This window comes from Vombatus ursinus, unplaced genomic scaffold, assembly GCF_900497805.2.
Source record: "Vombatus ursinus unplaced genomic scaffold, bare-nosed wombat genome assembly UNPS02010548.1, whole genome shotgun sequence".
Taxonomy (NCBI): domain Eukaryota; kingdom Metazoa; phylum Chordata; class Mammalia; order Diprotodontia; family Vombatidae; genus Vombatus; species Vombatus ursinus.
The window spans coordinates 6556071-6582917 of NW_020950326.1; the positions used below are offsets into that span (position 1 = coordinate 6556071).

Consider the following 26847-nt stretch of genomic DNA (forward strand, 5'->3'; position numbering starts at 1 on the left):
AAGATGTGAAGGGCCTCTACCAGGGTGGTGGCTGTGTAAGTGGAGAGAAGTGGATATGTTGTGAACATAGAAATTATAAGACTTGACAACAGGTGAGAAATGTGGAGTGAGGGTTACACTGAGCTGGGTAGCCTGGGTGACTGAAAGGATGGAGGAATAAAGGGAGAAAAAATTCACCAACCAAAAAAAACCCTTTACCTTTACTAAAGTAAGTTATTACATTATTCTGGTACTCTAAAGATAGATGATTTTCCCTTTTTGTTCCCTGTAAAAGCAAAAAAAAAAAAGAGTAAAGGAAATTTGGGAAAGAGGGAGGTTTGGGGGAGAAAGTGAATGAGATCAGTTTTGGACATACTGAGTTTTAGATGTCTCTGGGACATTGGCAGTCGGTGGTGTGAAATTAGAGATTAGGACTGGACATACAGAACTTGAAATCATCTTTAGCAGAGATGATAGTTGAACCCATGGGAGCTGATGAGATCACCAAAGGAGACAGTATAGAGAGAGAGAAGAAGAGGGCCAAGACAGGTCTTTGGGAAACACCTAGGTTTAGAGGGCAAGACCTGGGGGAATATCCAGGAAAGAAGACTAAGGAGTGGTCAGACAGGTAGGACAGCCAAAAAGGAGCAGTGTCACAGAAACCTTAGAGTGGCGAGAAAGTATCTAGCAGAAGAAGGTGATCAGTAGTGTTAAGGGTTGTCTGCATAGAGAATGAGGTCGAGAAGAGGCTATTAAATTTAGCATTTAAAAAATCACTGATAACTTTGGAGAGAACACTTTATTTTGAATGATGAGGTTGGAAGTCATTTAAAAGAGAATGAGAAAGAGAAAGTGAAGGCACTGGTTTGTAGACAGCTTTCTAAAGAAATTTAGCCGTGAAAGGGAAGGAGATGCAGGACAATAACTAGTGTGGAAAGGTAGAATGAAGGAACATGCAAGTTTTTTGTTTTTTTTTTTTTAAAGGATGGAGGAGACACGAGTAGGCTGCAGAGAGGCATCCAGTAGATATGGAGAAATTTATAATTAGTGAGAAAGTGGGTATGGTAGAGTGGGCAGTCTGTTGGAGAAGATGAGATTGAATGGGATTAAGGGTACATGTAGAGAGATTTGTCATGGCAAGCAAAAATGCTACCTCTTCAACCTAGGGAGGATGAAGGTGGTAGCAGAAGATGACATTTAAGTGAAGTTAGATGAGGAGAGGAGAAGAAGGAGTTTTTAGATAAGTGAGTGAAATGGTGAGTCAATTGGGGAGGTATAAAAGGATTGCCTTGCATAGTGATGGCCCGGTTAAGATTATGTAGAAATGGACCTAGTCAATACAGTTTCTTGATTTCCCCCCCCCCCCCATCTCTTAGTGGGAGTAGGAAAATATCAATAAAATCAGGAGGTGGTAGGAATGAATCAGATTCGGAGGTTGACAAGCCATGATCCTCAAGGGGACAAGGATTACAGTGTAGAATTGAACTCACTCATCAGATAGGGAAAGACAGAGAGTATAGCCAGTGTAGGGGTGATGACCTGGGAAAGAATTGAGGACTGGAAGGATTAGAGGTCATGGTGAAGAAGAGGAACAGGGGTAAGGCAGATGGAACTATGGAATGGAAAAATATTATGATCTGATAAAAAAAAATTTAAGAATTTATGAACATGAAAGTGGAACACTTGTGGGTGAAGGCTAGGACCATCTCTGTTTGTAGCTAACTAAGGTGCGGTCTCTGGCGTAGTACTGGTCATGGGAATTGAATAGATTGAGGAAGCTAAAAGTTGGGTATTTTAGGGAATACTACTGTTTATGTTTAATTCCCCCAGTTTGAGGAAAAGAGAGGGAGTGACTATGAGCCAGACTATGAAGTCTTTTAGGAAGGAAGGAGACTATGTATTCTAGGGATCAAGTAGATGATTAGCTGCCAGAATCTCAATTGGATGATAAATATGGATTGAATGAACTCCAGAGGAAGAGAGGTTTACTGAGTGTGCTAGATAGTCTGACCATGGGGAAGAGGGAGTATTCCAATTCCCACACTATGACCTGGGAATCAGGAGTTTGGAAAGTTTGGCCAGGAATACCCTGTCATCAAAAGGGATCCAGATTTCAGTGAGAGCCAGAAGATGGAAGGGGTGGGAAAGGAGGCTTAAGCCTAATACAGGTTTCTTAAGTATGTAACAGGCATTCCAGAGAGCACAGTGGAAGGAATGGCAGATCTGTATTGGGTCACTTAGAGGGAATGGCATTGAGGGCGATAAAAGAGAGAAATAGTGGTGATAATGACTGGGGTTTGTACAGTGATGGGCAGGGGTTCAGAATCACTGGAATAGGACGATTATGACAGGGTTGGGAGTGTATTAACCACGGAGGAAGAAGTCTAGCAGAGTACCAGTGGCTAGAGAAAGGTTTGTGGAAGGGGCAAATGAATAGATTGTTCAAGGCCCCTTCCCTCTGAGTTCATCTTCTTAGTGGAGATAGTAAGGCCTGAGGACTTGCAGACAGGTGTCTGGAGCTGGTATTTTGGGGTGGGTCTGATTTTAGAAAGGTCTATAGAGCATTGTAGAAGTATTCCTCAGGGTGAAGACAGAGGCCATAGCTTGATAGGATACTTTGGCACTAATGTAGGCCTTCCTGAGAAATCTCAGTAGTGAAGGGACCACAAATGGAAAATGGAGCAATTTGAATGGCAGTAAGGCAGATGAAAAGAAGCCTGTGCTGGGTAGACCCTGGAAAATCCTAAGATTTAAAAATCATCAAATTCAGAGGAATCTCACGGGGCATCTGGTTCAATCAAGCCTGTTTATTTTGCATGTAGGGGAACTAAAGTCCAGAAAAGTGATTGTCAAAGTCACAAAGGTAATGTAGCAGAATTGGATTTGAATTTTCATCCTGTAACTCAAAATCCAGCACTTTTTAAAATTAAAAACATTTTAAGTAACAAGCATTTATTTTCTTTCCCTTCTCTGCATTGAGAAAGGGGAAAAAATGTAACAAATATACATAGTCAAGCAAGACTAATTTCCACGTGGATCATGCCCCAAAATATGGCTTGTTCTGTGTATTGAGTCCATTACCACTTTGTCAGGAAGTAATCCAGGGCTCCTTCCATTTTTTTCTTTTGGATGACCACATGGATTTTGAAGAGCCTTTGATTCCAAAAAGATATGAATTTAGATGACTTTTCACCCCTTTCCCATAACATTTCCTGAAAGCAGTTTGTCAGTCATTAGCAGAAAGGAAAGATACACCTTTGGATTTTGATCATATTTTGCTAATATTTACTGTTGTCTGTATCTGGCGTCTTGTTGCCTCTCAGTCTTTATTTATATTGTAGTCGTACATTTTTTTTAAGCTCTAGTTTGTACTGCATCATTTTTTATGTTTCTCTGAATTCTTCATTATGGTCATTCTTTACTGCTAAGTAATATTGCATTACGTTCATAATTTGTGCAGCCATTCCCCAGTGTCCATAAAAAATGGACACATTTTTTAGAGTGGTCATAGGATCATAAATAGAGCTGGAAGGGACCCTAGAGGTCATCAGATCCAACTCCCTGTTTTACAGATGAGGAAGCTAAGGCACGGAGTGACAAGTTACCCATGACCGTACAACTTGTAAGTACCTAAGATAGTCTTCTTGACTGTAAATCCACCGCTCTCCTGTATTAGGCCATTGTGCCTCTTTGTAATGTTTTTGCACATTTGGATCTGTTCTTGTTGTCTGCTTTCTTGAAGTATAGTATAATCTCTAGGTTTTAAACAAAATTTATTAACTTTTCCTGTGTAATTGCAAGTTGTTTTCCAGGACAGTTGAATCAATTTACAGTAGCAATTTGTGAGAAGTTATTATAGGATAGAATTGAGAAAATGATAAGATACATTTTTAGAAAGCTTAAGATTACCATTTGAATTTTTTGTGTGAAAAGGAGGGGTCAGCTATGTGGTGCAGTGAATAGAGCACTGGACTTGGAATCAGGAAGACTCATCCCCATGAATTCAAATCTGGCCTCAGACTCTTAACAACTGGGTTGTGTGACACCCCCCTTCCCCCCTGCCCTGGCAAGTCACTTTAACCCTGTTTCAGTTTCTCATCTGTAAAATGAGCTGGAGAAGGAAATGGCAAACCACTCCAGTATCTCTGCCAAGAAAACCCCAAATGGGTCATGAAGAGTTGTACAGGACTGAAATGACTCAACAAATGTGAAAAGGAAGTAATAAGGAAGTTGGGAAATAGTCTTTTAATCTGGAGTCTGTCATTGTCTTTGATACTTTTTTTTTTTTAAATCACTTAGTTTGATCAGGTACAAAAATAGTGGCTTTCTGATCTTTGACCTATTAGTTATCTGCTGATATGAGTGAGAACAAGTTACAACATAAATTTAAATGTTTTGTGACACACCAGAGTCTTGCTTATAATAATTTTCTGATTCTTTACTATTAGATATTTTTTGGGCTTTTTTTTTTCTCTTGGGGATGGGAGTGGGGTGGGGGAGAATAGGGGAATTAAAAAAAACCAATTACTTCTCAATGTGTTCCCCTAACCCCCATTCCCTAGAATCCTCCCATATCAACACATTGGTTATGTCTGAAAATACGTACCTTATTCTGCACCTATATTCTACCACCTCTCTAAGACTATGAGCTTGCTTGTTTCATGTTAGCCCACTAAAGTCACAATTAGTTACTGCATTGATCAGTATTTTGAAGACTCTTAATGACAGACTTAAGGTTGAAGCAAAAATAGGGCTTGGCCATTTTAATATTTCAATAATTAAAGTTATTTGGTTGGAATCTGAGGGACTTATCTAGATTAGTAAAAGTTACAATGTGTACTTGTATGATTCTTTATAGTATACATATATTCTTCAGAAATTTAATATAAGTTCTTTTATGTTTTACATGTTATAAATAGATGTAGTATGAGAGAACTTACATGTTTGTGACATTGCACTCTCTAAAATGTTAAATATGTATTTCAAAATACTTGGGTGATAATTTTTGGTATAAAAATATAGTTGATTTCACCTTTTTTTCCTTCCAGAACTTTCCAAACCTACCCTTTCATTTGTGTTACATTAGAGAACTCCACTCCCCACGTAGCTTTCTGGGACATGTTTTAGACCCAAAAATATTCTACAGCCAAATTAGTTTGTGAAATACTGACCAGTCATGGTTTAAAGGTATTGTAATAATGATTGTTTTTTAAATAATGAACTTAATCTCTTTCTGATTTGTCCTATTGACCTTGGAGTTAGAAAAACTAGGTTTCCTTTCATCAGCAAAGTAGGGACAGGGTCTGTTTTACCTGCCTCACAAGATCGTTGTGAAGATCAAAGTGCTCCTTTGATATGGTGCTCCTTTCTTACTGGGATATTGCTTGTGTGAGAAACATTGTGAAAAGCAGCCTCTCGGAGGAAAGTACTGAAAGGACCTGAGAGAAAGCAGCCTAGAGAAGGCTTGGCCCCTTGTTGTGGTCCCATCTATGGCTTTAAGAGAGGAAACTCTTGAGAGCACAGTGAGCATACCTGAATATCTCTGCATTTCAGACTTGGGGGGAATCTCTTATGCTGAGAGAGGTAACACTGTATCAGAGCCTTGCCAGTGCAGTACACATGAATATCTCTGCAGATGATAGGTTTAGGATTATCTGCTTTCACTTAAAGAACTCAGCACTGTTTTGTTGGCTAGTAGCCTTCAGATTGTGGCTCTTCCCAGTAGGGGAGGGGTGATGCCCAAACAAGGGATGGATCAGTTCATCAGATGAGGCAGGGTATAGACCAGGGGTGGGAAACCTGCAGCCTCAAGGCCCCATGTGGCCTTCTAGGTCCTCAAGTGCGGCCCATTGACTGAAACGAAACTTCACAGAACATATCTTTTTATTAAGGGAATTTGTTCTGTGAAGTTTGAATTCAGTCAAAGGGCCACATTTGAGGACCTAGAGGGCCATGTGTGGCCTCCAGGCCTCAGGTTTCCCATCTCTGGTATAGACTGCATTTTCCAGAGTCTTGAATTGCTCTGGGCCCATGGTTTTTCCTGCTAGGTTTCTGTGACCTTATACCCACCCTCTCTAGGGATATTGTGAATTTTGGTGGGAGAGTGTGACCCAATTTGTTAGTTGGTATTATTAGGTTATGATTATTCTTGTTTTCACATTTAATAGATATTTCATGATTAAGAATCAAAGGTGTTATTTTAGCTAATTTATTTAAATGGGTAGTACACTGATGGGTGTAACAGCTATAGTTGTGAGTAGTAGACTTATAGTTTCCCTGTAGCCTCACCCCTATCCCCTTTGGGAAACATCTAGATTTGCCAGTGGGAGTGAGGCATGGAGTAAGTCACATCATCCCAGGGTGAGAGAGAAGTGGGGTTTGTACCATATCCATACTACGCATGCAAAATGCTTTGTGACCTCCTAGTGCTATTTGGATTTCAACAGTTTTTATTTTCAGTAGGTTTAGGTTGTTTTCCATCAGGTTTCCTTAAAATTATCACTCAAAAGTAATAATATTTAAATCTTTAGAAAGGAGTTTAATGAGAAGCAACATGCTCCCATGGATAGTCTAATTTACTTAAGAATTGAGATACCTGGGATTATATATCATCTAAAACATTTGCTCACTGTTATCCTGGGAAGTTCACTTAACCCTTCTGAACTTCAGTTTCCTCCATTGTAAAATGGTGAAAATAGCACTCTCACCATCAGCATCTACCTCATAGGGTTGTTGTGAGTAAAGCTCTTAGAAGATATTAAAGTTATGGGAATTAGTAGTCATATATGTACTTCTTTAAAAATTGGTTATTAATCTCAGATTTCCTGAGAAGATGAAGATGTTAACATTTTAGTTTTTAAGGAGTATATTTAAGCTTACCAAAATAGTCTTGTAACCTGCTGTGTGTGATACACACTTTTTGGTTATATAGCCCCAAGTTATGAACTACATACAGTGGTTGTTTTGGAAATGTCCAGTCTCATGTGGTACTGCAAAGGGACAAAAAGGGATGCTTTAGAAAGCTAATCTCAAGACAATTTTAGCATGTTTTTATTTTACAATTGCCAGGGTTTTGTCTTGTCTTGTTTTGATTATGTAACTAGCTCTAATAGTATTTTTGATATTAAATGGTTGTGAAGTAACATAGTCTCTAAAGATAAGGTGATCCAGTATCTATCCATTCACATGGCGTTTAAGGCCCACTGTGATACCTGTCTTCACTTGTCCTATCCTCTAGCCAAACTCCTTGCACCCTCTTTTGCACCTTTGCTCAAGAGCCTGAATGCCATTCTGTGCCCCAGCTTGCCCGTCCTAAGTTTTATTTGCCTTTCAAGGCTCTATTGAAGTGCTGTCTCTTCCAAAAGCATTCTTTATTTTCCTTTTTAGAAAGTAATGTTTCTATTCTTATTTTTTTTTTCAAATTGTACTTTGTTATTTTACTTTAATGTTTAAATATTGTATTGTATCAAGGAGGCCTTTAAGTTCCTAAACTGGAGCTTTGTGAAGAAAACAAATTGTTGTGTCACCTTTTTGTTCCCTCAGCCTTGTGCTTTGTACATATTAGGCACTGAATAAATATTTGTTGACTGATTGCACCTGTCAGTAGAATTAGTAACTATAATATGCTCCTGGCATATGACTCACCACAATATGGTCTGGCTGTCTGAAGAAGTGTCTGCTAAAGAGAGGCTCAGAGGGAACAACACAAAAGGGATGCTGTGATAATAATTGATTCCTCGAATCTTAGAATCCTAGATTGGCCAGTCCAGTCAAGTCAACAGACATTTATTAAGTTCTTACCATGTGCCACACACTCCGCTAAATATATATACGAAGAAAGGCAAAAAACAGCCTGTCCTCGAGGAGCTCCCGTTCTATTGAGGAGAAAACATGCCAGTAGCTGTGTTGTATATAGGATAGGTACCAGATAAGTTGGAGGCCATCTCCAAGGGAAGGCACTAGCCTTGAGGGGCACCTGGAAAAGTTTCGTGGAAAATGTAGGATTTTAGCTGAGACATGAAGAAAGCTGGAGAAGTTCGGAAGTAGAGGTAAGGGGAAAAGAGTATATTTAAGACTTGAAGGATAGCCATTGAAAAGGCATGGAGTCTAGAGACAGGAGTGTATGTGGAGGGGAGAGCAAAATGTAAGGTTGGAAAGGTAGGGGCCGGGTTGAAGACCTTTAAAAGCCACACAGAGCCTGTGCAATAAAACAAATCTGGGCATATTTTTGGCTCCTGTTTGGTTTAACTATTTTCTAAGCTGAAGAGGAGCCATTCCTTGATTGGTATCTTGTTTGATTTGTTTGTTAGAAATTAAGTTGGAAAAACAAATCCCTTATAATTTGTTTGTAGTTCCTGTCATTTTCTGTTCTAGGATTTCTTTGTTATGTTGAACATGATGTGATTAGTGAGTGTTTTGTAATAGCAAGCTAGCTTTACCAACTTGTATTGCTAATGAATCTTAGTGATCTAGTGATGGTTTTATGATATGATAGCTTTTAGTCTTTGCTCTTGAGGACTTCCTCCATACAGCTGCCACCTCCTTCTTTGTTTTTCCTGACTCTCCTTAAGATAGTGCCTCCTTCTCCCCAAATTTTATTTTATTTATACTTAATTGGTATGTCCATATTCCTTCCCTCCCTCCCCATAGAATGAATGTAAGCTGCTTGAGGTCTTGAACTTTTTTTTGCCATTGTATATCATATGTCTAGCACAATTCCTGGCACATAAGTGCTTAATAATGCTTATTGACTGATTCAACTTTACTACCTATGTGATGTCATTTTCATTCATATGAGATGCCTTTTTTTGTATGGAGTAGCTAGCCAAATATTATGCAGTTTACATTTGAACTTTATTTGCATAGCTAAGTGAAACAATGCAAAGATCATTATCTCAATCTGTAAGATCAGTTATAGCTATCTTCATCTTCCTGTCAAAAATCTCAAGTTGTGAAATAACTGATTGACATTAGCAGCTCAAAACTTCATTAAAAACTAGAGAGACTGGAAAATAGACGTCTTTGTTTATTGTGTTCAGTTGTTTTTGTCATTTGTTTCCATTGATACTGTTTAATACCATTTCTTTAAAAGTGGGAATTTGTGGGCCATCACAAGAAATATAATTCTAATAATTTGAATGAAAACCTAGAGTTTAAGAGTCTGGGACATGTTACTACAGCTTCCTGACATAGTGCAATGGGCCCAAAGTACCCTACTGAGTATACCTTTTTTGGGAATTTCGTTTGCCTATATATCCTTATTATATCTATTAACTTTTGAAAGAAGGAAGCTGACACAAATATGTAGCACTTAGGTTTCTGCACATGGATGTTAATGGTAACGGTAACGGTTTGGCCATTTATGGAGGGAAAAGACAACTAAATATTAGAGTTGTCCTTAGAGTATAGCAAATGGGTATGCCCTTATCCTTCTCGAGGATTTTTATAGGAGACAGAAAGCAGAGAAGTCCTGCTTAACTGGTGTTTATCAAGATAAAATGAACCATGATACCTCTCCTCTTTATTGTTCACGCCAGTTCTAAAATTTTAAAATGTTTTAATGTTATTATGAAAATAGTTTTGACCTTGCAGACCACCTAAAAAGGTCTTGGGACATCCCTGGACCACATTTTGAGAATTGCTGGTATACACATCCCTCAAACTGTATGTTGCCTTTTTATATACATTTTTCCTCTTCTCCTATAAAGGCTGCCTTTGATAGCCTTTTTTTATCAGATTTTATGTTTACAAAATTGTCTCACAATGTGATTTGCCTAATACCACATCATCCCCAGGATGGCTTATTACTTGTATGCTATTCCAAAAGATAATTGTGAGTGGAGAGTAGTTACCAAGGCCATGTTTAGTAATATTTGAAGTATTAATTTCTTAGTATTTGTAGATACTTATATCTTTCTTTATGTCCTCAAATCAAAACTTGTCAATCAAGGTTCAGGTTTTTGTGTTTGTTTATTTTTCTTCTTTTAGATTCCAATTCCTTTTCTTGAATCTAGTTTTTCTGTTCTTCAGAAAGCAAAACCTAGCCCATAATTATGCCTAACCATTATAATGGGAGGGGAAAAAGCTACATATTTTGATATGTAGCTGTTTGGCCCATTTATTATCAGTAATTTCAGCACAAGTGTGTTTAGTCATCCCTTGAAATTGGAATAGAATTAGTACTGACCTAAGATTAATTTCACAGTTCTCCATGTTTCCTAATATTTTTTTCTGATGTATCTTTCAGTGTTGTTTTACTTAATAGAATGTCTTATGCTTTAAGTTTTCAAGGGGAAAAAAGTGCCTTGGAATATCACTGGGAGATCATAGATTAAGCTCACAAAGCTTTATGGGCTGGGAGGAGGGGGAGGGAACAAACAACCTCTGATCCTAAGGTAAGACATAAAGGAGGAGTTTAGAGACCAAGAACCATTTCCCAATAGATAAGTGGTCAAAGAATGTGAATGCTTTTCAAAAGAAGCACAGCAAACAATAAATGACCATATAAAAACTTGCTCCAAATTTCTAATAGTAAGGGGTTATGCATATTAAATCACCTTTGAGTTTTCATTTCACTGCCTTGCAAATTGGCAAAGATGACAATAAAGGGCAGACGCTTGGTGTTAAAGGCTCGGATGTGGGAAGAGGACCACATTAATGTGTGTGGTACTATAAACTGATCCAACTGTGCTGAATTTCAGTTTGGAATTGTGGAAGAAGAATGACTGCAGTTGTTCATATTCTTTGGCCCAGTGATTCTACTATGGAACATACACGTTAAGACTTTCAAAAACTGGTCTAATATCTGTTGATAGCATCACTTTAATGGTAGCAAAGAGCTGGAAACATCTGCTCATCATTTGGAGAATACCTAAAAAATTTATGAGTATGATTAATTTATAGACACATAAGAAGATTTGTGTGAACTGGTGCAGAGTGAAATAAGCAGAACTAAAAGAACAAAATTACAGCAAAACAAATGAAATAACTAGAAGGAACCTGAACTTTGAATCAATAAAAGATCAGTGATAGTAGAGAGGTGAGCTTCTAGTAGAACAGAATGTTGTATATATTTTGAGTTGTGGTCACTGTATCAGATGCTTTTGCTTAGATTGTTCCTTTTTTCTCTATTGCTCTCCTTCTTCAATCCCTTAATAAAACTCTCTCCCTAGTAACAGATGTCTATGGTCACGCAAAATAAATCAACATATTGGTTATGTTTGAAAGGTATACCTTATTCTGCAACTATAATCTACCATCTTTCTACCCAGAGGTAAGACTAGTAGTACCAGATGACTATTTCTGGTACCTAAAGGATTAGCCTAGCAGCTGGATCTAATTGTCTTAGCTCATTGCATTTCTGAGAAGAGCTAAGTCTTGTTGGTCATAACACAATGTTGCTGTTACTGTATACAGGGTTCCCCTGGTTTTGCCCACTTCACTCAATGTCAGTTCATGCAGGTCTTTCCAGGTTTTTCTGAAGTCAGCCTGCTCATCATTTCTTATAGCACAGTAGTATTCCATTACATTCATATACCACAACTTGTTCAGCCATTCCCCAATTGATGGGCATCCCCTCAATTTCCAACTCTTCGCCACCACAAGAAGAACTGCTATAAATATTTTTGTATACGTGGGTTCTTTTCCCTTTTTTTATGATCTCTTTGGGATACAGACCTAGTAGTAGTATTGTTGGATCAAAGGGTATGCACAGTTTTATAGCCTATATATCAACTATGCCTTTGGGCGTAGTTCCAAATTGCTATCCAGAATGGTTGATTAGTGCACAACTCCACCAACAATGCATTAGTGATCTAATTTTCCTACATCTTCCCCAACATTTATAATTTTCCTGTTTTGTCATGTTAGCCAATCTGAAAGGTGTGAGGTACCTCAGAGTTGCTTTAATTTGCATTTCTCTAATTCATAGTGATTTAGAGCATTTTTTCATATGACTATAGATAGCTTTAATTTTTTCATCTGAAAACTGACTGTTCATATCTCACGTGATACTTCTATGCAGAGCCTTTTCTAACGTGCCCACCTCCAGCTGTGAGTACCCCCTTTTTGTACCTTATATTATATTTTGTCTCCCTCTAGAATAGAAGCTTTTTGAGGGCAAGGACTAGATAATTTTGCCTTTGTATTCCCAGCACCTAGCACAGTTCTTGGCATATATGTTGATTGAATCATAAAATTCTAGAATATTAGCAGCAAGGGTGTTTAGAAATAATGTAACATATAGTACCATATCCTCACTTTATAGATGATATGGCTGGGGGAACTATAGGAAACACTCTGTCATATTGGGAAGATCTTTTATGCAAGATTTCCAAAAGGGACATGGACAAAAATTGCATGGATGCGGTGAAATCTTTACCAGTGGAGTTGGTGACCACACTGATGAAGTTCATTGTAGTGTTAAAACAGATTCAGAGAAGTTGAGTGCCTTGTTTCAAGTCTGTAACTGTTAATGAAAGAGCTATGATTTGTGTTCTTTTCATTTTATCACCCAACAGAATTGCATTTCTTCATGTGTGGAACATGATAATTTGTCATTTACCCTAACAAACACCAAAAATAATTTAATAAATACCAAAATTATTTTAATAAACACCAAAAAGAACATTTCTATATAGAAAATAAAACAGAAAAATAGGATTTTATGAGAAACAAAAAAATGTCTATTATGTGCTACTTGCTTTTTGAAAAGTATATAATAAATTTAACCTGTTACTTTTAAACCTGTTATTCTTGTCAGTTTCTCTTTGAACTTTCTTCTGTTCTCCTCTGCATTTTTTAAAATGCTTCTGTGACCACCTTTCTTTTCTTTTTTAATGGAAACAGTATTGCTAGCTCTCCTAAATGAAAAGGTAAAAAACAGTCCTTATTACAAATATTCAAACAAAACAAATCCACACTTTTGTCAAGTTCAAAAATATATGTCTCATTCTGCATCTTGAGTCCATTACCTTTGTTAAAAGGTGGACAGTCTGTTTCATCATTCATCCAATAGAGTCATTGTACCCAAAATTAACAAAAGAGCCTTATTTCTTCATGTTTTTGCTGTGGTACTTCTTTAAAACATATTGTTGATGTTTCACGGAAAGCAGGGAGAGGGAAAACCAGTGTTCCAAAATAAGTTACTCTTAGAAAATGTTTTATTTCATTGTCAAAAAAGACTTGAGAAGATGGTGGAGAGTGAAAATCAAGTTATAAATTTTATTTTATAAGGTGTATAAGTTATATCTTTCTGCTTTTCAGTTTGATTTCTGTATCTCAAATGTAATTTTTAAGAGAGGATTTCAAGAAAAGAGGGGAATATGATTTAGTCTGAATTTGCTATTTCGTTGTATATTTTTAGACTTATAATTTGAAAATATGCACAAAATATTTAGATTTATGAGTTGAGTGCTAAAAACCAAAATTTAATATAAAGTGTGTTATTTAAAAATTTTTAGAGCAAATATAAGTAGATTTATTTTTTTTCCAAGCAGTCAGGGTTAAGTGACTTGCCCAGGTCACACAGCTAATAAGTGTCTGAGGCTGGATTTGAACTCAAGTCCCCCTTATTCCAGGGCCAGTGATTTATCCATTGTGCCACCTAGCTGCCCCTACAAGTAGATTTTAAACTTGAGATATGTGCACAAAAGTATTTTTAACTGCCAAGTTTATAGAGCAGTTGTGTTATAGTGAAAATAACACAATTTGTAGTCATAAAGACCTGGGTTTCATTGTTAACTCTACCTTACTAGTTCTTTAAAAGTCCAACACTGTTATTTGACAACTTATTTCAAGGTATGTAAAGTTCTCTTTGAGCATTCTGTCGAATCTTTCCAGTGACATCATCAGCTAGGTAGATTATTTAAGGGGCAGTTAAACAAAGAATAAAATTTAATTTACAAAAACCTTCCCCTTTTTTGTTATTACCATTGTCAACTGTTCTAATCTTGTGTCACTCTGTATACAATACAACCTTATTCTCTAATGTGAATTAAGTTCAAGATAGAGAATGTGTGGCTAAGCAGTCTGAAAAAAATTACAGAATTTTTAGTGGACTATAGGCTTTAAGCTGAGCCAGTAGTGGGATTTGGCAGCCAAAAAAGCTAATGTCATCTTTGAACTGCTCTAGGGTAATGATAGTATACTAGGATTTGCCCTAGTCGGATCACATTTCAAATACTGTGCTCAATTCTAAACATCATGTTTTGGGAAAGACTTTAATAAACTTGGAGAGTGTCTAGAGGAGAATGTCTAGGATTTTGAAAAGCCTTGAGATCATATGAGGGTTAGTTGAATAATCTAAGGATATTTAGCCTAGAGAAGAGAAGATTTTGGGGTAGGAGGGACATGATAACTGTGGTCAAGTATCTGAAGGGGATGTCACGTGTAGGACAAATTAGACTTGTTCCATTTGAGCCTGGAGGAAAGAATTAGCAGTGTTGGTTAGAAGTTGCAGAGAAGATTCAAGCTTGTTAAGAGATAAAGATTTACTAACAATTAGACCTTTCCCTACGTTATTCTCCCTCCCCCCCCGAAAAAAAAAGGGGAATCGGCTGCCTTAGCATTTAGAGAGTTCCTCCTCTGTAGCCTTTGAGTAATGACTGCTCATCGAATTTGTCATAGGGGAAGTTACTGTCTAGATATGGTTGGATTGGAGGATTTCTGAATTCCTTTTTAACTTGGAGATTCTGTCACTATTAATTAATCATGCATTACGTTTTGTCATCTCTTTGCTCTTCTTGTACACGTCGTGATCACTCTCATTTCCCTGCCTTTGCTCATTCTACTCTGTACCTGGAACTCCTTGTCCTTTCTTCACTACTGATCTGAATCCTATCTCACCCTTTATAAAGCTTTACCAGTTTACATCTGTCTTTAAAATCTTTATAATTTATAGTAAGCAGTATACAATTTAGCACATAATTGTTCGTTAAATAATGTGTTTTAGTATTAATTCTCCAAACTTTCAGCTAGGTCAGAAGTTCTTTTGCTCTGCTATTCAGAATTCCCCATAACGTGTAGCACAGTGCTAGGGATTTGACAGAAACTCAGCACTTACTGATTTAGTTGATTAAAAAAAAAATTCAAGTGAGTTGGTCTAAACCCATGATTTAAATGGTATGGGGAACTTCTGATAAGAAAATTATCTCTACTAATTCAGGTGGACAGTAGTTCTATAAACTTAATTATGTTAGCTTTTTCAAGCTTTTATGAAAGCCTTCTCAAGAATAAAGTTTCACGTAAGTCTTCTTTTCAGGTTAAACATCTCAAATTTCTTCAGCCAATTTTCTCATGAAACTTCTGCTCTTGTACTTTTCTCCCCATGTCCGTTCCATTGAGTGATTCCATTCAGGTGCTGGTGACTATAACTCTCAGTGTGATTGCAAATACTGCTTTTTCAATTATATTGTAGATAACTAATTTGCATCTACCTTTTTGTTCAGGTTAAGGGTTCTGTTAATCCACACTCTTACATTAATTTACGTTTTTGCTGTTTCAGAAAAAAGCCAAAGGACAGGCGCTCTTTGACCAGATCATGTACCATCTGGACCTGATAGAAAGTGACTATTTTGGACTGAGATTTATGGATTCAGCACAAGTGGCAGTGAGTAAAAATCTCTAGAATTCCATATGTAGAAGAACCTGAGTTTTCACGTGAAAGTCAGTTTAGGCAATATTGTCTTCTTGTCTTATCTCCTTAAAGTAGCTATGGTGTAGTGGGTAAAAAAGCTGACCTTAGAGTCCGGAAGACTGTGTGATCTTGACCAGGTCACATGACGTTTTAGAGACTGAGGCAATCATGATTCTCAGTTATAGAGCAAATACTGATTGCACTGATAGAGGGAGTGCCTTCAATATGCCAATGAAAAGTAGAGTCACTGCCTCACACCATTCTTCCTTTTCTTCCTCCTCCATTTTTTTATAAAAACTAGTTTCCCTGTTTTCTTCTACCTTTATTACATTTTCTATCCAAGATTTTTTTTCCCCTGTATAATTCAAAAAAATACTGTCATGTTTTTCAAATCCACTATGGCATTGGTGCTTTGGAGCCTATTTTCACCTGTTTTGTGTCATTGATTGAATAATATGGTACATTTCTTTATTTAAAAAAAAATCTTTGTTTTTGTTCTGAACTTAATTACTAAATTAAATGGGCATTTCTTTGAAGAGAGTAGAATAGAAAAAGAAAAAAGTACATGAAACTTCAGTTTTCTATTAGGTATAGCTTGCTTTTCTTTTTAATTATATAATAAAGACAACTTGTAGCTTTCTGAGTTGTCCTGCTTGTTTTTTATTTCTCTTGGCTTTCTGTTGTCTCCTGTTCATTTTCTATCCTATCGCTATCCTTCCTCTCCTTTTTACCTCCCCATTGGAGAAACAAAGACCTTTTAACAAATGTGCGTAATCAAGTAAAAGCAAATTTCTATGTTGGTAATGTCTGAAAGTGTATTCTTTATTCTGCATCTTGAGTTCATTGCCTCTTTCTCAGGAAGTCCTTTGGAATTGTGGTTTGGCCATTGCGTTGATCAGAGTTCTCAAATCTTTCAAAGTTGTTTTTCTTTATAATGTTATCATATATATTGTTCTCCAAGTCCTCTTCACTTTATTCTGTATCTGTTCAGACACGTTTTGCCAGATTTCCCTGAAACTGTACTGTAAGTCATTTTTTGTGGTATAGTAATATTCCATTACATTTGTATGTCACAATTTGTTCAGCCATTTTCCATTTTCTGGTCACTTCCTTAGTTTCTAGTTCTTTGCTTCTGCAAAAAGAGCTGCTGTAAATATTTTTGTACAAAAGGGTACAAAATTATTTTTCACCATATCAGTTCTTTCAAATTTACCTGCATTTCTCTGAATTCCTCACTTATCACTTTACCATATTGCTATATTCCATTATTCATATACCATGGCTTTTCCATATATTCTCCAGTTGTTTGGGCACCCACTTTTTTTTTTAAAGCTCTTTGTTGCCACAAGTACTAGTATGAATATTTTGGTGTATTTTCAGGGTGTTTTACAGAATAGCCTTTTTTTTTCCCCTGAAGAAATAGAAATACAATTGCCAATTCCTACTAGGTCAAGGTAGGAAAATAGGCCAGAAAATAACAACAACAACAGTAAAACATTAATAATAGCTAGTATTTACACAGTGATTTGCAAATTACTTTACAAGTATTGTGTCATTTTATCCTCACAACCACCTTAGGAGGTAGTGTCATTATTATCCCCATTTTAGTGGCACCCTGGATAAAAGACAAGATCACAGAGATAGTAAGTAGCTGAGGCTGGATTTGAACTGGGGTCTCCTTGGCTCTAGGGCCAGCACCACTAGTTGCCCAGACTGACTTCTTTGTTATGGTAGGGAAAATGACTTTGAGACTCTATGGCTTCAGTTCATGTAGACTCTTTCCGGGTGATTTAGAATAAATTCTGGTTTCTGTGACTTGGTGTAGCAATGACCTAGTTAACTTGCGTTTAAGAATTGTGTAAGATTTATTTCTAACACAACCTGACAGAGTCAGCTATTCAGGTGAGAAGAATGGGTGAGTACAGGGGCAGATGACTCACAGCTTCTTATAAAAACCAGGAAGAATGAGGTATGACTATTAAGTGTCACCTTTCTTAAATTTCATTGCATTTAGGACTGAAGGGACTTTAGAAGCCATCTAGATCAAGCTCTTCACTTTATAGATGAGGAAACAGAGTCACAAAGAAATTATTTGCCTGAAATCATATGGGAAGTTATCAGAGCCAGGATTTGAACTATAATTCTCTGTGCATAGAAAGCTGACTCTTAATTACTCCCATGTCAATAATAAGCATTTATCAGTCTCCTTTGTGGTGTTATTGGTGCATTTGACACTGAACATCTATCCCCTTGTCAACTTTTCTTTTCTTTGAATTTTCATGGTACTGTTCTCTCATGGTTCTCCCACCGTCCAGCCACTCCTTCTGGAGATCCATTGCTAGACCATTGTGCAGACTTCCTAACTTTGAATCTACCTGAAATTGGGTTCTTTTCTATGTTTAAACCAGACCTCTCCCTAACCTTTTCTCACCGACCTCATCAGCACCCATCAGTTCAATTACCATCTCTATTTATATGAATATCAGATCTTTATATCTAGGCCTGTTCTCTTTCCTGAGTCCTAGTCCTGTCTTTCTGACTACCTGTTGTACATTTTGAAATGGATGTTCTGCAGGTATCTCACACTGAACTTTTCCAAAAGAAAGATTATCTCTCCCCTCCCAAAAAAACCCAAACAAACCAACAATTGGAAACACTATAATCCTTCATTTACCCAGGTTTGCAGCAACAGAATCATCCTCAGTTCTTCTCTTAGCTCCCCTCTATTAAGACAGTTGCCAAATCTGGTCTATTCTGCCTCCTTAACATCATTCATATCACTGTGCTAACATCACGTAGCTATCCCTCTAGTTTGGAACTATTGTAGTAGCTTTCCAAGTGGACTGTGTGCCTCAGAAAGCTCCCTTCTCCAAGCTTAGTATCCACACAGTTGCCAAAGTGATATTCCTGAAGTAAATGCTTGACCATGTTACACCCATGTTCAAAATATTTCAGTGATTCCCTGTTGCCTCTTAAGATAAACTACAAACGAGGCAGCTAGGTGGCACAGTGAATAGAGCACTGGCCCTGGAGTCTGGAGACCTGAGTTCAAATCCGGTCTCAGGTCAGACCCTTGCCACTTACTTAGCTGTGTGACCCTGGGCAAGTCACTTAACCTCAATTGCCTTGCCCCCCCCCCAAAAAAATTAAAAAAAAATAAAGATTAACTACAAATGTCAAGGTTTTGCATGTAAACCCATCACAGGTTGACTCTATCCTCCCTTTCTAGAATTGTCATTCTTACAGTGAGCAGAGTGGATTGGGTTGAGTAGATACTGAAGACAGAATTCAAGGAAGACCTGAAGTCTTCTCTTTCTTTCCAGCCTGATTCCACAACATCATGCAAACCAAATTCTTTTACTCTATTAATTGCATGTACTTTCCTGATTCTTTACTTTTACTCATGATGATACCTTCTTATAGATCATAAATCTTAGATTTAGCACCTCACGGGACCTTAGAAATCATTGAATCTACTTTTACAGGTAAGGAAGCTGAGACCTAGGGTCACACAGGTGACAAGTATCTGAGGCTGGATTTGAACTCTGTTCTATCCACTCGACTCCACTCCACTACTTACTGCCTCATACTTGTTATGAAGGTTTTCTTTACATGATGGAGAAATCTGCCTCTCTGTTAAGTTCCCGGTGCTCTTTCATGATGGTGTTCTTAGAGAACCCCAAAGAATGAAATTGTAACATAAACAACCCTAGCAGCTAAAGTTGTTAATAAAATATAAAATAAAATGACATGAATCATCAGCATTTCTATAAACTACCAACAAAAACCAGCAGAAGGAAATAGAGGGAGAAATTCTATTTAAAATAACTACTGACAACATAAAATACTTCGGAGTCTACCTGCCAAGACAGTCTTAGGAACCATATGAACACAGTTACAAAACACTTCACCCACATATAAAGATAGATCTAAATAATTGGAGAAATATTAATTGCTCATGGATAGGCCAAGCTAATATATAATTTAAAAAAAAAAAGACACTGTGATCCTGGACAAGTCACACAACCTCTGTTTGCCTCAGTTTCTTCAACTGTATAACTTAGCACCTACCTCATAGGATTGTTGTGAGTGTCTAATGAGATAATAATTGTAAAAGACCTTGTATAAATGCTTATTCCCTTCCCTTCCCCATGTAGAGCTTTCCAAAAAATGCAAAGAAATAGAAGTCAAGCCCTAGGAGTTCTGATTTATGGATGAGGAAGGAGGTGAAGGTAACTTAGATTTTGAAGTACAGGTTATAGAGGGGCAGATTTTAGATGGAAAGATCATAAGGTTATAGATTTAAAGCTGGAAGGGATCTTAGAGGTCGTCTAGTCCAAACTTATTTTATACATCAGGGAACTGAGGCTAAGAGCAATTAAATGACTTGCCCAAGGTTACACATTTGGAATAGCTGAGATTTGAACCTAGATCCTCTGACCCTAAATCCAGTCCCTTTGCATTGCATCATATTGCCTGTATGAATTCAGTTTTGGATTTGTTGAATATGAGCTAGAACTGTCTAGTTGGTGGTGAGAAAAACATATGTGGCCATCAGGTGGATTTTTCAACCTCTGAATTATTCAAATGGAACTAAAAGTTGAAGCTGTGGAAATGGGTGATATATAGCCAAGTGATAGAATGCGGACAAAGTAGAAGCTCAGAGGGTGAGGTTATGTTTACAGGTCATAGAAGAACAACCAGTTGAAGAGAAGCCTGTCTATGATCAACAGTGTTGTGTAGCACTGGAGAAGGACATTGAATCTCATTCTTAGGAAGTTACTGGCGAGTTAAGGCAGAGCCGCAGGTAGAGTGGTGATGGTAACAAATGAAAGCCAGATCTGTGGAGGAGGAAGGTGGCGATGAGAAGTGGAGTCCCTGTGCAGGCTACCCTTTCTAGAGGTTTGGCAGTGAGGCGGGGAGGAGGACGTGGAGGTTTGGCTGCGGGTCGGAGTAAAGGTTTTATTGAAGATATGGGAGGAATGTGCTAGTGGAGAAATGAGAGAAATTGAAGATGGCATTGTTCTGATCATGTCACTTTTCCACTCAAACTTCAGTTGCTTGTTCTCCCTTGCCTATTAAACACCAAGTTATAAATAAGACATATAAGACTGTATAACTTGGATCCAAATTAGGAGGCTTCTTGCTACAGAAGAAAGAGCACCAGCTATGGAGCCAAAGGACCTGGATTCAATTCTTGGCTCTGCAGCTTAACCCACTGTGCTACCTTGGATGTGTCACAACCTCCCTGGGCCATAATTCCTTTAGCCATAAACTGAAAGTGTTGCGCTAGAACAGTGGTGTTAAATTCAAATAGAAAGAGATCCTGAAAAGCCTCATATTGACTTAGAAAACCACAAATTAACATGGTATATGTTATATTATTTATTTTGTTAAATATTTCCCAGTTACATTGTAATCTAGTCTGGGTGGCGCTAGGGAATTTTGGGGGTCGTATATGGTCCACAGGCTAATAGTTTGACACCTCTGGACTAGAAGATCTCTGAGATCTCTTCCAACACTAGACGTATGATCCTCTGATATGGTAGCCTTTTCATGCTGTTCCAGTCCATATACTTTTCTAGGCAAATTGTACTTTATTTCATCCCAGCTTTTTCCAATGTGTGCATAAAATGGACTCTTCCCTCACCATTCCACCATTGAGTCCCACCCTTCATGGACCATGTGCTAGCTCCTCAATCAAACAAGCATTTATTAAACATCCTGTGTCAGGCATTGTGCTAAGTACTAGAGATACAAAGAAAGGCAAAAAACAGGTTTACTCCCTAAGCAGCTTAAGCCTTTAGCCAATCAGTGAATGCACGTTTATTAAGTGTCTGCTGTGGGCTAGACACTGACTAGGCACTGGGACAACAAAGAGAGGCGATAGAGAGTCTCTGCCTTGAGTAGCTCATAATCTAATGGGGGAGACAACATGCAAGCAACTAGGTACGAAAAGTTATATACAAAATAAATAGGAAATAACCCAACAGAAGGAAGTCACTACAGTTAAGCAAGATTGGGAAAAGTTTCCTGTAGAAGGTAATATTTTAGTAGGGACTTGAAGGAGTCAAAGAGGCAGAGATGAATAGTGCATTCTGTGCATAGGAAACGGTCAGTGAAAATGCCTAGAGCTGAGAGATCTGGTGCCTTGTTGGAGGAATAGCAAGGAGGTCAATGTTTTCTGGATATGAAGAGCATGTATGTTAGGGGTAGGATGGTATTCAGGGTCAAAGAAGATTGGAAAGGTTTTGGGGTGGGGTAGGTTATTGAAGGCCTTTGAACACCAGAGGATCTTATATTTAATCCTGAAGGTGACAGAAAACCATTGGAACTTATTGAGTGAGAAGGCTTGGGAGTAGGGGAGACCTGGGGGGAGGTGACATGGTCACTCTGCCGCTTTAGCAAAATCACTGTGGCTTTGCCTCTTCTCACAAGTGAAAATAATCTGCCAATTTGCCTAGACTTCTCTTTTACACTTAATTCACCTTCCTTCGCATCATGGTTGAATGTGTGTATTTTTTTCTATTAGTTTGTAGGCTGCTTGAGAGCCTAGTTTGTCATATCCCCTACTGGTTATACACATTAGGCCCTTAATGAGTGGTAGTTGAATTGGATTGAAAGTATAAGATGTGAGAATGATTGAGGAGCAAGAAGGTTTAGAGATAAAGGACAGAAATGAGGAAAGCTTACAGGAAGTGAGCAAGGTGGAGGTCCAGCTCTTGTTCTGATACTATGTTTGAGCTCCAGAAGAGAGGCAGTGAGGGAACAACCTCAGCTATCGCCATCTTGGGAGTCCGATATTTTTTAAAAACAGATTTCTTGACTGGAGGTTTGTTTCAGTTTTCAAGTCCCAGAAAATTACAGGCTTTAATTTTCCTAGGGTTGGACACAATAATAAATCCCATATTTATGGAGAGGGGGAGTCTAGCCAGCAGTTAGGTGCTTGCTAATACCACCCTACATCCTTTTGTCATAATTAAAGAAAAAAAAATCAGTTCTAAACTTTGGATTTGCATTTGTCGTGCTTAATGGGTAGAGGAACAGATAGTAATTTCAAAATTGCATAGAAGATGGCAGGAAACCGGTTTCCTTTAATATGGTCTTTAAAACTACTCAGTTTTGTAATGAGACTTAAGTAAAGTAAAATTAAAAAAAAAAGAATTACGTGTACATTACATTTTGTGGAAATGACTGGAAAAAATGTCATGTTATTATTTCTGATAATTTACAAATATAAATCACTTAAGTTTTATTAGTTATACTTAAGGCTATTCCTTTAATTTTGGCACTAATATCTTCCCTCCTTTGTGGACATTGTATCAGACCCAGGTTTTCAGAAGTGAACTTGAAAAGGACAGTGATGAATGAGCTACTGACAATTTTTATTAAGTAAAATCTTTCCATATTACACTAATGCCCTTTCCTTCATTGGAGTAATATATGGAGCATTTGTAATCTGCAAAGCACCTAAATACATAATAATCCTGACAGCAGCCCTGTGAAATCAGTACTTGAGTGTTATCTTCAGCTTAAAAATAGAGGTGTAGTTAGCAGTGGGAGAGGAGAGAAAACTAGAGAAAATAACTTAAGATGAGATTGACTTTAGTTGGCTTCAAAATGGAATTAATGATTAAAATAAAGTTCCCTCTCTCCCACTTTTGAACAGTTACAAAAAGTATTGTGGAATTATGTAGCGTTTCATCTAGTATTTAGGGCAAAATAATGAATTTGGGGTAGGTGGCTTTTTTCTTCTTTTGTCTGAAAGGTGAAGCGTAATTATAGACAGATAGTGCCTGTAGAGAATCTAGTCAAATGCTAGATACTCTGAACTAATTAATATTATTTTGATGCTTTTGTTAATGAATAACCTGTAATTTGTGGGCAACTTGTAATATTATTTTTGAACAATTTTTCTTACAAGACCCTATCCCTACCTCAGTAGTCAGGTTCATTGAAGTACAATCAAAATTTCTGCTGTGCTTTTGGTTTTCATTGGCTGCTAAGGCCTGTTGAATTTTTTGTAGTTTTATAGCTGCTTGCTCTTCTTTATATGGGGAAGACCAAGGAAAAGAGACTTTTTCTGTGGGTTTTAAGAATGTTGGAAACAACTATGTGCCTAGTCAAACTTCCTTGTAGGAAACAATAATCCTGCCAGGATTCATGGAAAAATAGAAATCTTATTGTAGCAGTAGTACTTTGGGTGGGATTTTTCATAAGGGCAGAGCTGGGAAAAGGCATTTTGTATGCTAAGGGAAAGTATTTTTGTCGTTAATTTTGCTTTTTAAAATTCTAAACTTGATCACCAGATAAAATGAGCATTTCCGTTTACAAAGTAGGACCCCCAAAAAGAGGATTTTATGTGAAAATGAAAATTCCTTATATATAGCTTGATGTTCCTATTAACTTTCAAAGCCATCGCCTTTTTTGTTTCCTTCTAGCCTAGGCAAAATTTTAAAATATTCTCCCCCCCCATCTGAAAATAAAAGGGGGGGTTATTTTTATGTTGCTTTCAATTAGAAGGTTCAAAACATTAAAGTTAAGTTCTGTTTTCCCCAGGGCAATTGCCTAAGCCTAACTGGATCTATATACAAAAAGAAGCTAGTAAGGGACAACTAAGCCTTGCCTCTAATACTAGGGTTATGTAAAAGGGCAGACACAATTTGGGACTGATAATGGTGCTGAGCAGTTATTTAGGTACAATGCAACAGACTATAGCATCCGAAGCATTCTTCTTTGAAGTTTGCCTCTGTTGGTGCCTTGGAGATGCCAAAAAACAGCATCAGTAAAACATTTAAAAATACACATGAAAACAAAAGGTTCAGAATAGGACACAATGGCAAATGTTATTGCTGCTCTACTAAATAATTTTCACTTTAAAAACTTGTTCATATTGTTCATATTCATAGTTCATAAAAATATGTTCATAATAGTTCAGTAAGCCTTTCTTGGTTCTTTTTTGTTGATTGTGAAGTTGGTAATAAAAAAATTTAAAAATACCAAGTAGATAAAGGATATTTATTATCAAGCTTATGAAATGCAGTTAGTCTATAGAACTTGTCCATCAATATATATGTCTGAGACAGACTGAATGCATTGATGACTGGGCTCAGAATTTCAACAGGAGGAGGAGGAACAGTATACTGGATGCTTTCAGGAAATTGCAATGGTCTTAAAATGAACAAAATGATTTTTTCTTTTAACATTTTTTTAAAATTCTGAATTCCCCAAAAAGAGCATTTCCACATGGAAACATAATGGAATACAAAAAGAGGGTTCTCCCCTTAATTTGATGTTGAAGACACAATGTAAAGCCCCAAATCTCCATTTTTTTAACTTCTTCCACAAACAAGGGCCAATCTTTTGAATTGCTAGTTTTTTGTTTTTGTTTTTGTTTTTTACCAGGATTGTTGCAAAACTGAAAGATTAAAAATGACTTTCACACTGAGGGCAGTGGAGAGGTAAATGGGGGGCATGAGCAGGCTGCATTATATAAGAAATAAAGGTTTTCAAAGAAATGGAGTTAAGAGTGTCATTAGGAAACTGTATGAGTGGAATAGAAGATGGGCTGGTCATATGGTGAGGGTAAAGGATAACTGGTCTTTGGATGATCTGAATGGGGCTCCACTGGTATCTTCACTTTGGGAAGTTGCTGCCAACATGTAGAACTGTGGTGAAGTTGTGGGAATACAGGGACCGTAGTCAAATAAAATGGCCAGATATAGATGGGTTGGGATCTCTGTTGTTGAAACAAATATCCAAATCAATGAGGTCACAGATTCAATTGAATTCTTAGTATTTATGAAAGCTGACTTTTAGTTTATATTGTGCTGCTATTGATTATTTCCAGATAATCAGTAAGGTCCAGATCAAATAAGGTGTTTTTATATGCTAAAGTATAGACGCGAAATGTGTGTTTCTAGGCAAGTTATTTAACCTCTCAATGTTCCTAGGTAGCTCTGTAAGACTCTTGATTTGCAGGGTATTTGCAGATTTACCTCACCAAAATAAAATCTCATGTTAAGTATGGTCCCAAAGAAAGATAAAGGACGATGTAATCTAAAAAATTTCTGTTGTCTTTTAGCAAAACATTAATAGATTTCCTTTCTATGTCTGTAGGGTTGTAAATCATTTTACACATTATCTCATTTGATCCTCAGCAACCTGTGTAGTAGGGAGATATACCCCCATTTTTATAGATAAGGAAACAGAGTTAGACAAGTAGTGTTGAAGGTTTCACAGCTTGTAGAGAGAAGAGACAGCATTATATAACAGAAAGCACTCAATTTGGATTTGGAGTTGGAGAGTTTGTATAGGTTTGAATTCCAACTCTGCCACTTAGCCCTGTGACCTTGGGCAAGTTCCTTAACTTCGCTAGACCTGCTTTCTCATCTGCAAAATGAGGGGGCTGGATTGATTGCATGAGTTCCCTTCTAGCTCTAAATATGTCGTCCGATGACTGGAACCCAGCTTTTTGGACCCTGAAGTCAAGGGTTCTTCTTTAAAGTCAAGGCTGTTCTATTTAAAGCAGTATGATGTTCTTTCCTGTTAAGAAAGAATATCGCCATTACTTAAAGTGGACAGTTTTATTTGTCTGTAGGAGCCACTCACCCAAGTCAAACTGTAGAAAATTTTCTTGTGATTCTTTGGTTCCAAAGGGATTGGGACAGGGTACTTGTCGAGGCTGAGTAGACAGTGGAGAATATGATCACCTAGTCCCGGATAACAGGCCATGCTTTGGCTCTTTGACACTCGAGCCTTAACTCTCCCTGGATGCCATTGTTATTCTTATTCCTCCCTTGGTAGGTTGGCTTGGTGGTGATATGCAGGGGCTGCTTGCTTTGTACTCTGTGTCCATTCAGATATTTTCATTCGGTGTCTGACAGTAGCTTTGTTTGCCATAGGTTGTTGGTCTCTGACCTCTACCTTAGACATATTAAATTAATGATTCTTTGGATATAATCATTATTAATACTTGGTTACTCCTCCTTCAGGTTATAATTTTCCGAGATAATGTATTTATTTCTAAAACATAATTTTATTGAATCTTTTGTTTTACAATAACCTATATTTCCCAAGATATCTCCCATCTCCACCTCAGTCCCTCCTTGTTCCAGAGAGCCATTTAGTTTAACAAAGAATAAAAAGCTGGGGAAAAAGTTCATTTAAACTAACCATAAGTCAGTCTGACACACCCTTAGTTCTTCACTTCGAACAAAAAAGGTGGGGGAGGG

The 26847-nt window shown here is 37.4% G+C and overlaps 1 protein-coding gene across 1 annotated transcript in view; it reads left to right on the forward strand.

Annotated features, from left to right (window-relative positions):
- Nucleotides 1–26847, forward strand: part of LOC114037768 (band 4.1-like protein 5) — an 84578-nt gene that overhangs the window by 23135 nt on the left and 34596 nt on the right. Inside the window, exon 3 of the mRNA XM_027854722.1 lies at nt 15482–15586. Within this exon, the coding sequence (XP_027710523.1) occupies nt 15482–15586 (105 nt within the window). The remainder of the gene's footprint in view (nt 1–15481; nt 15587–26847) is intronic.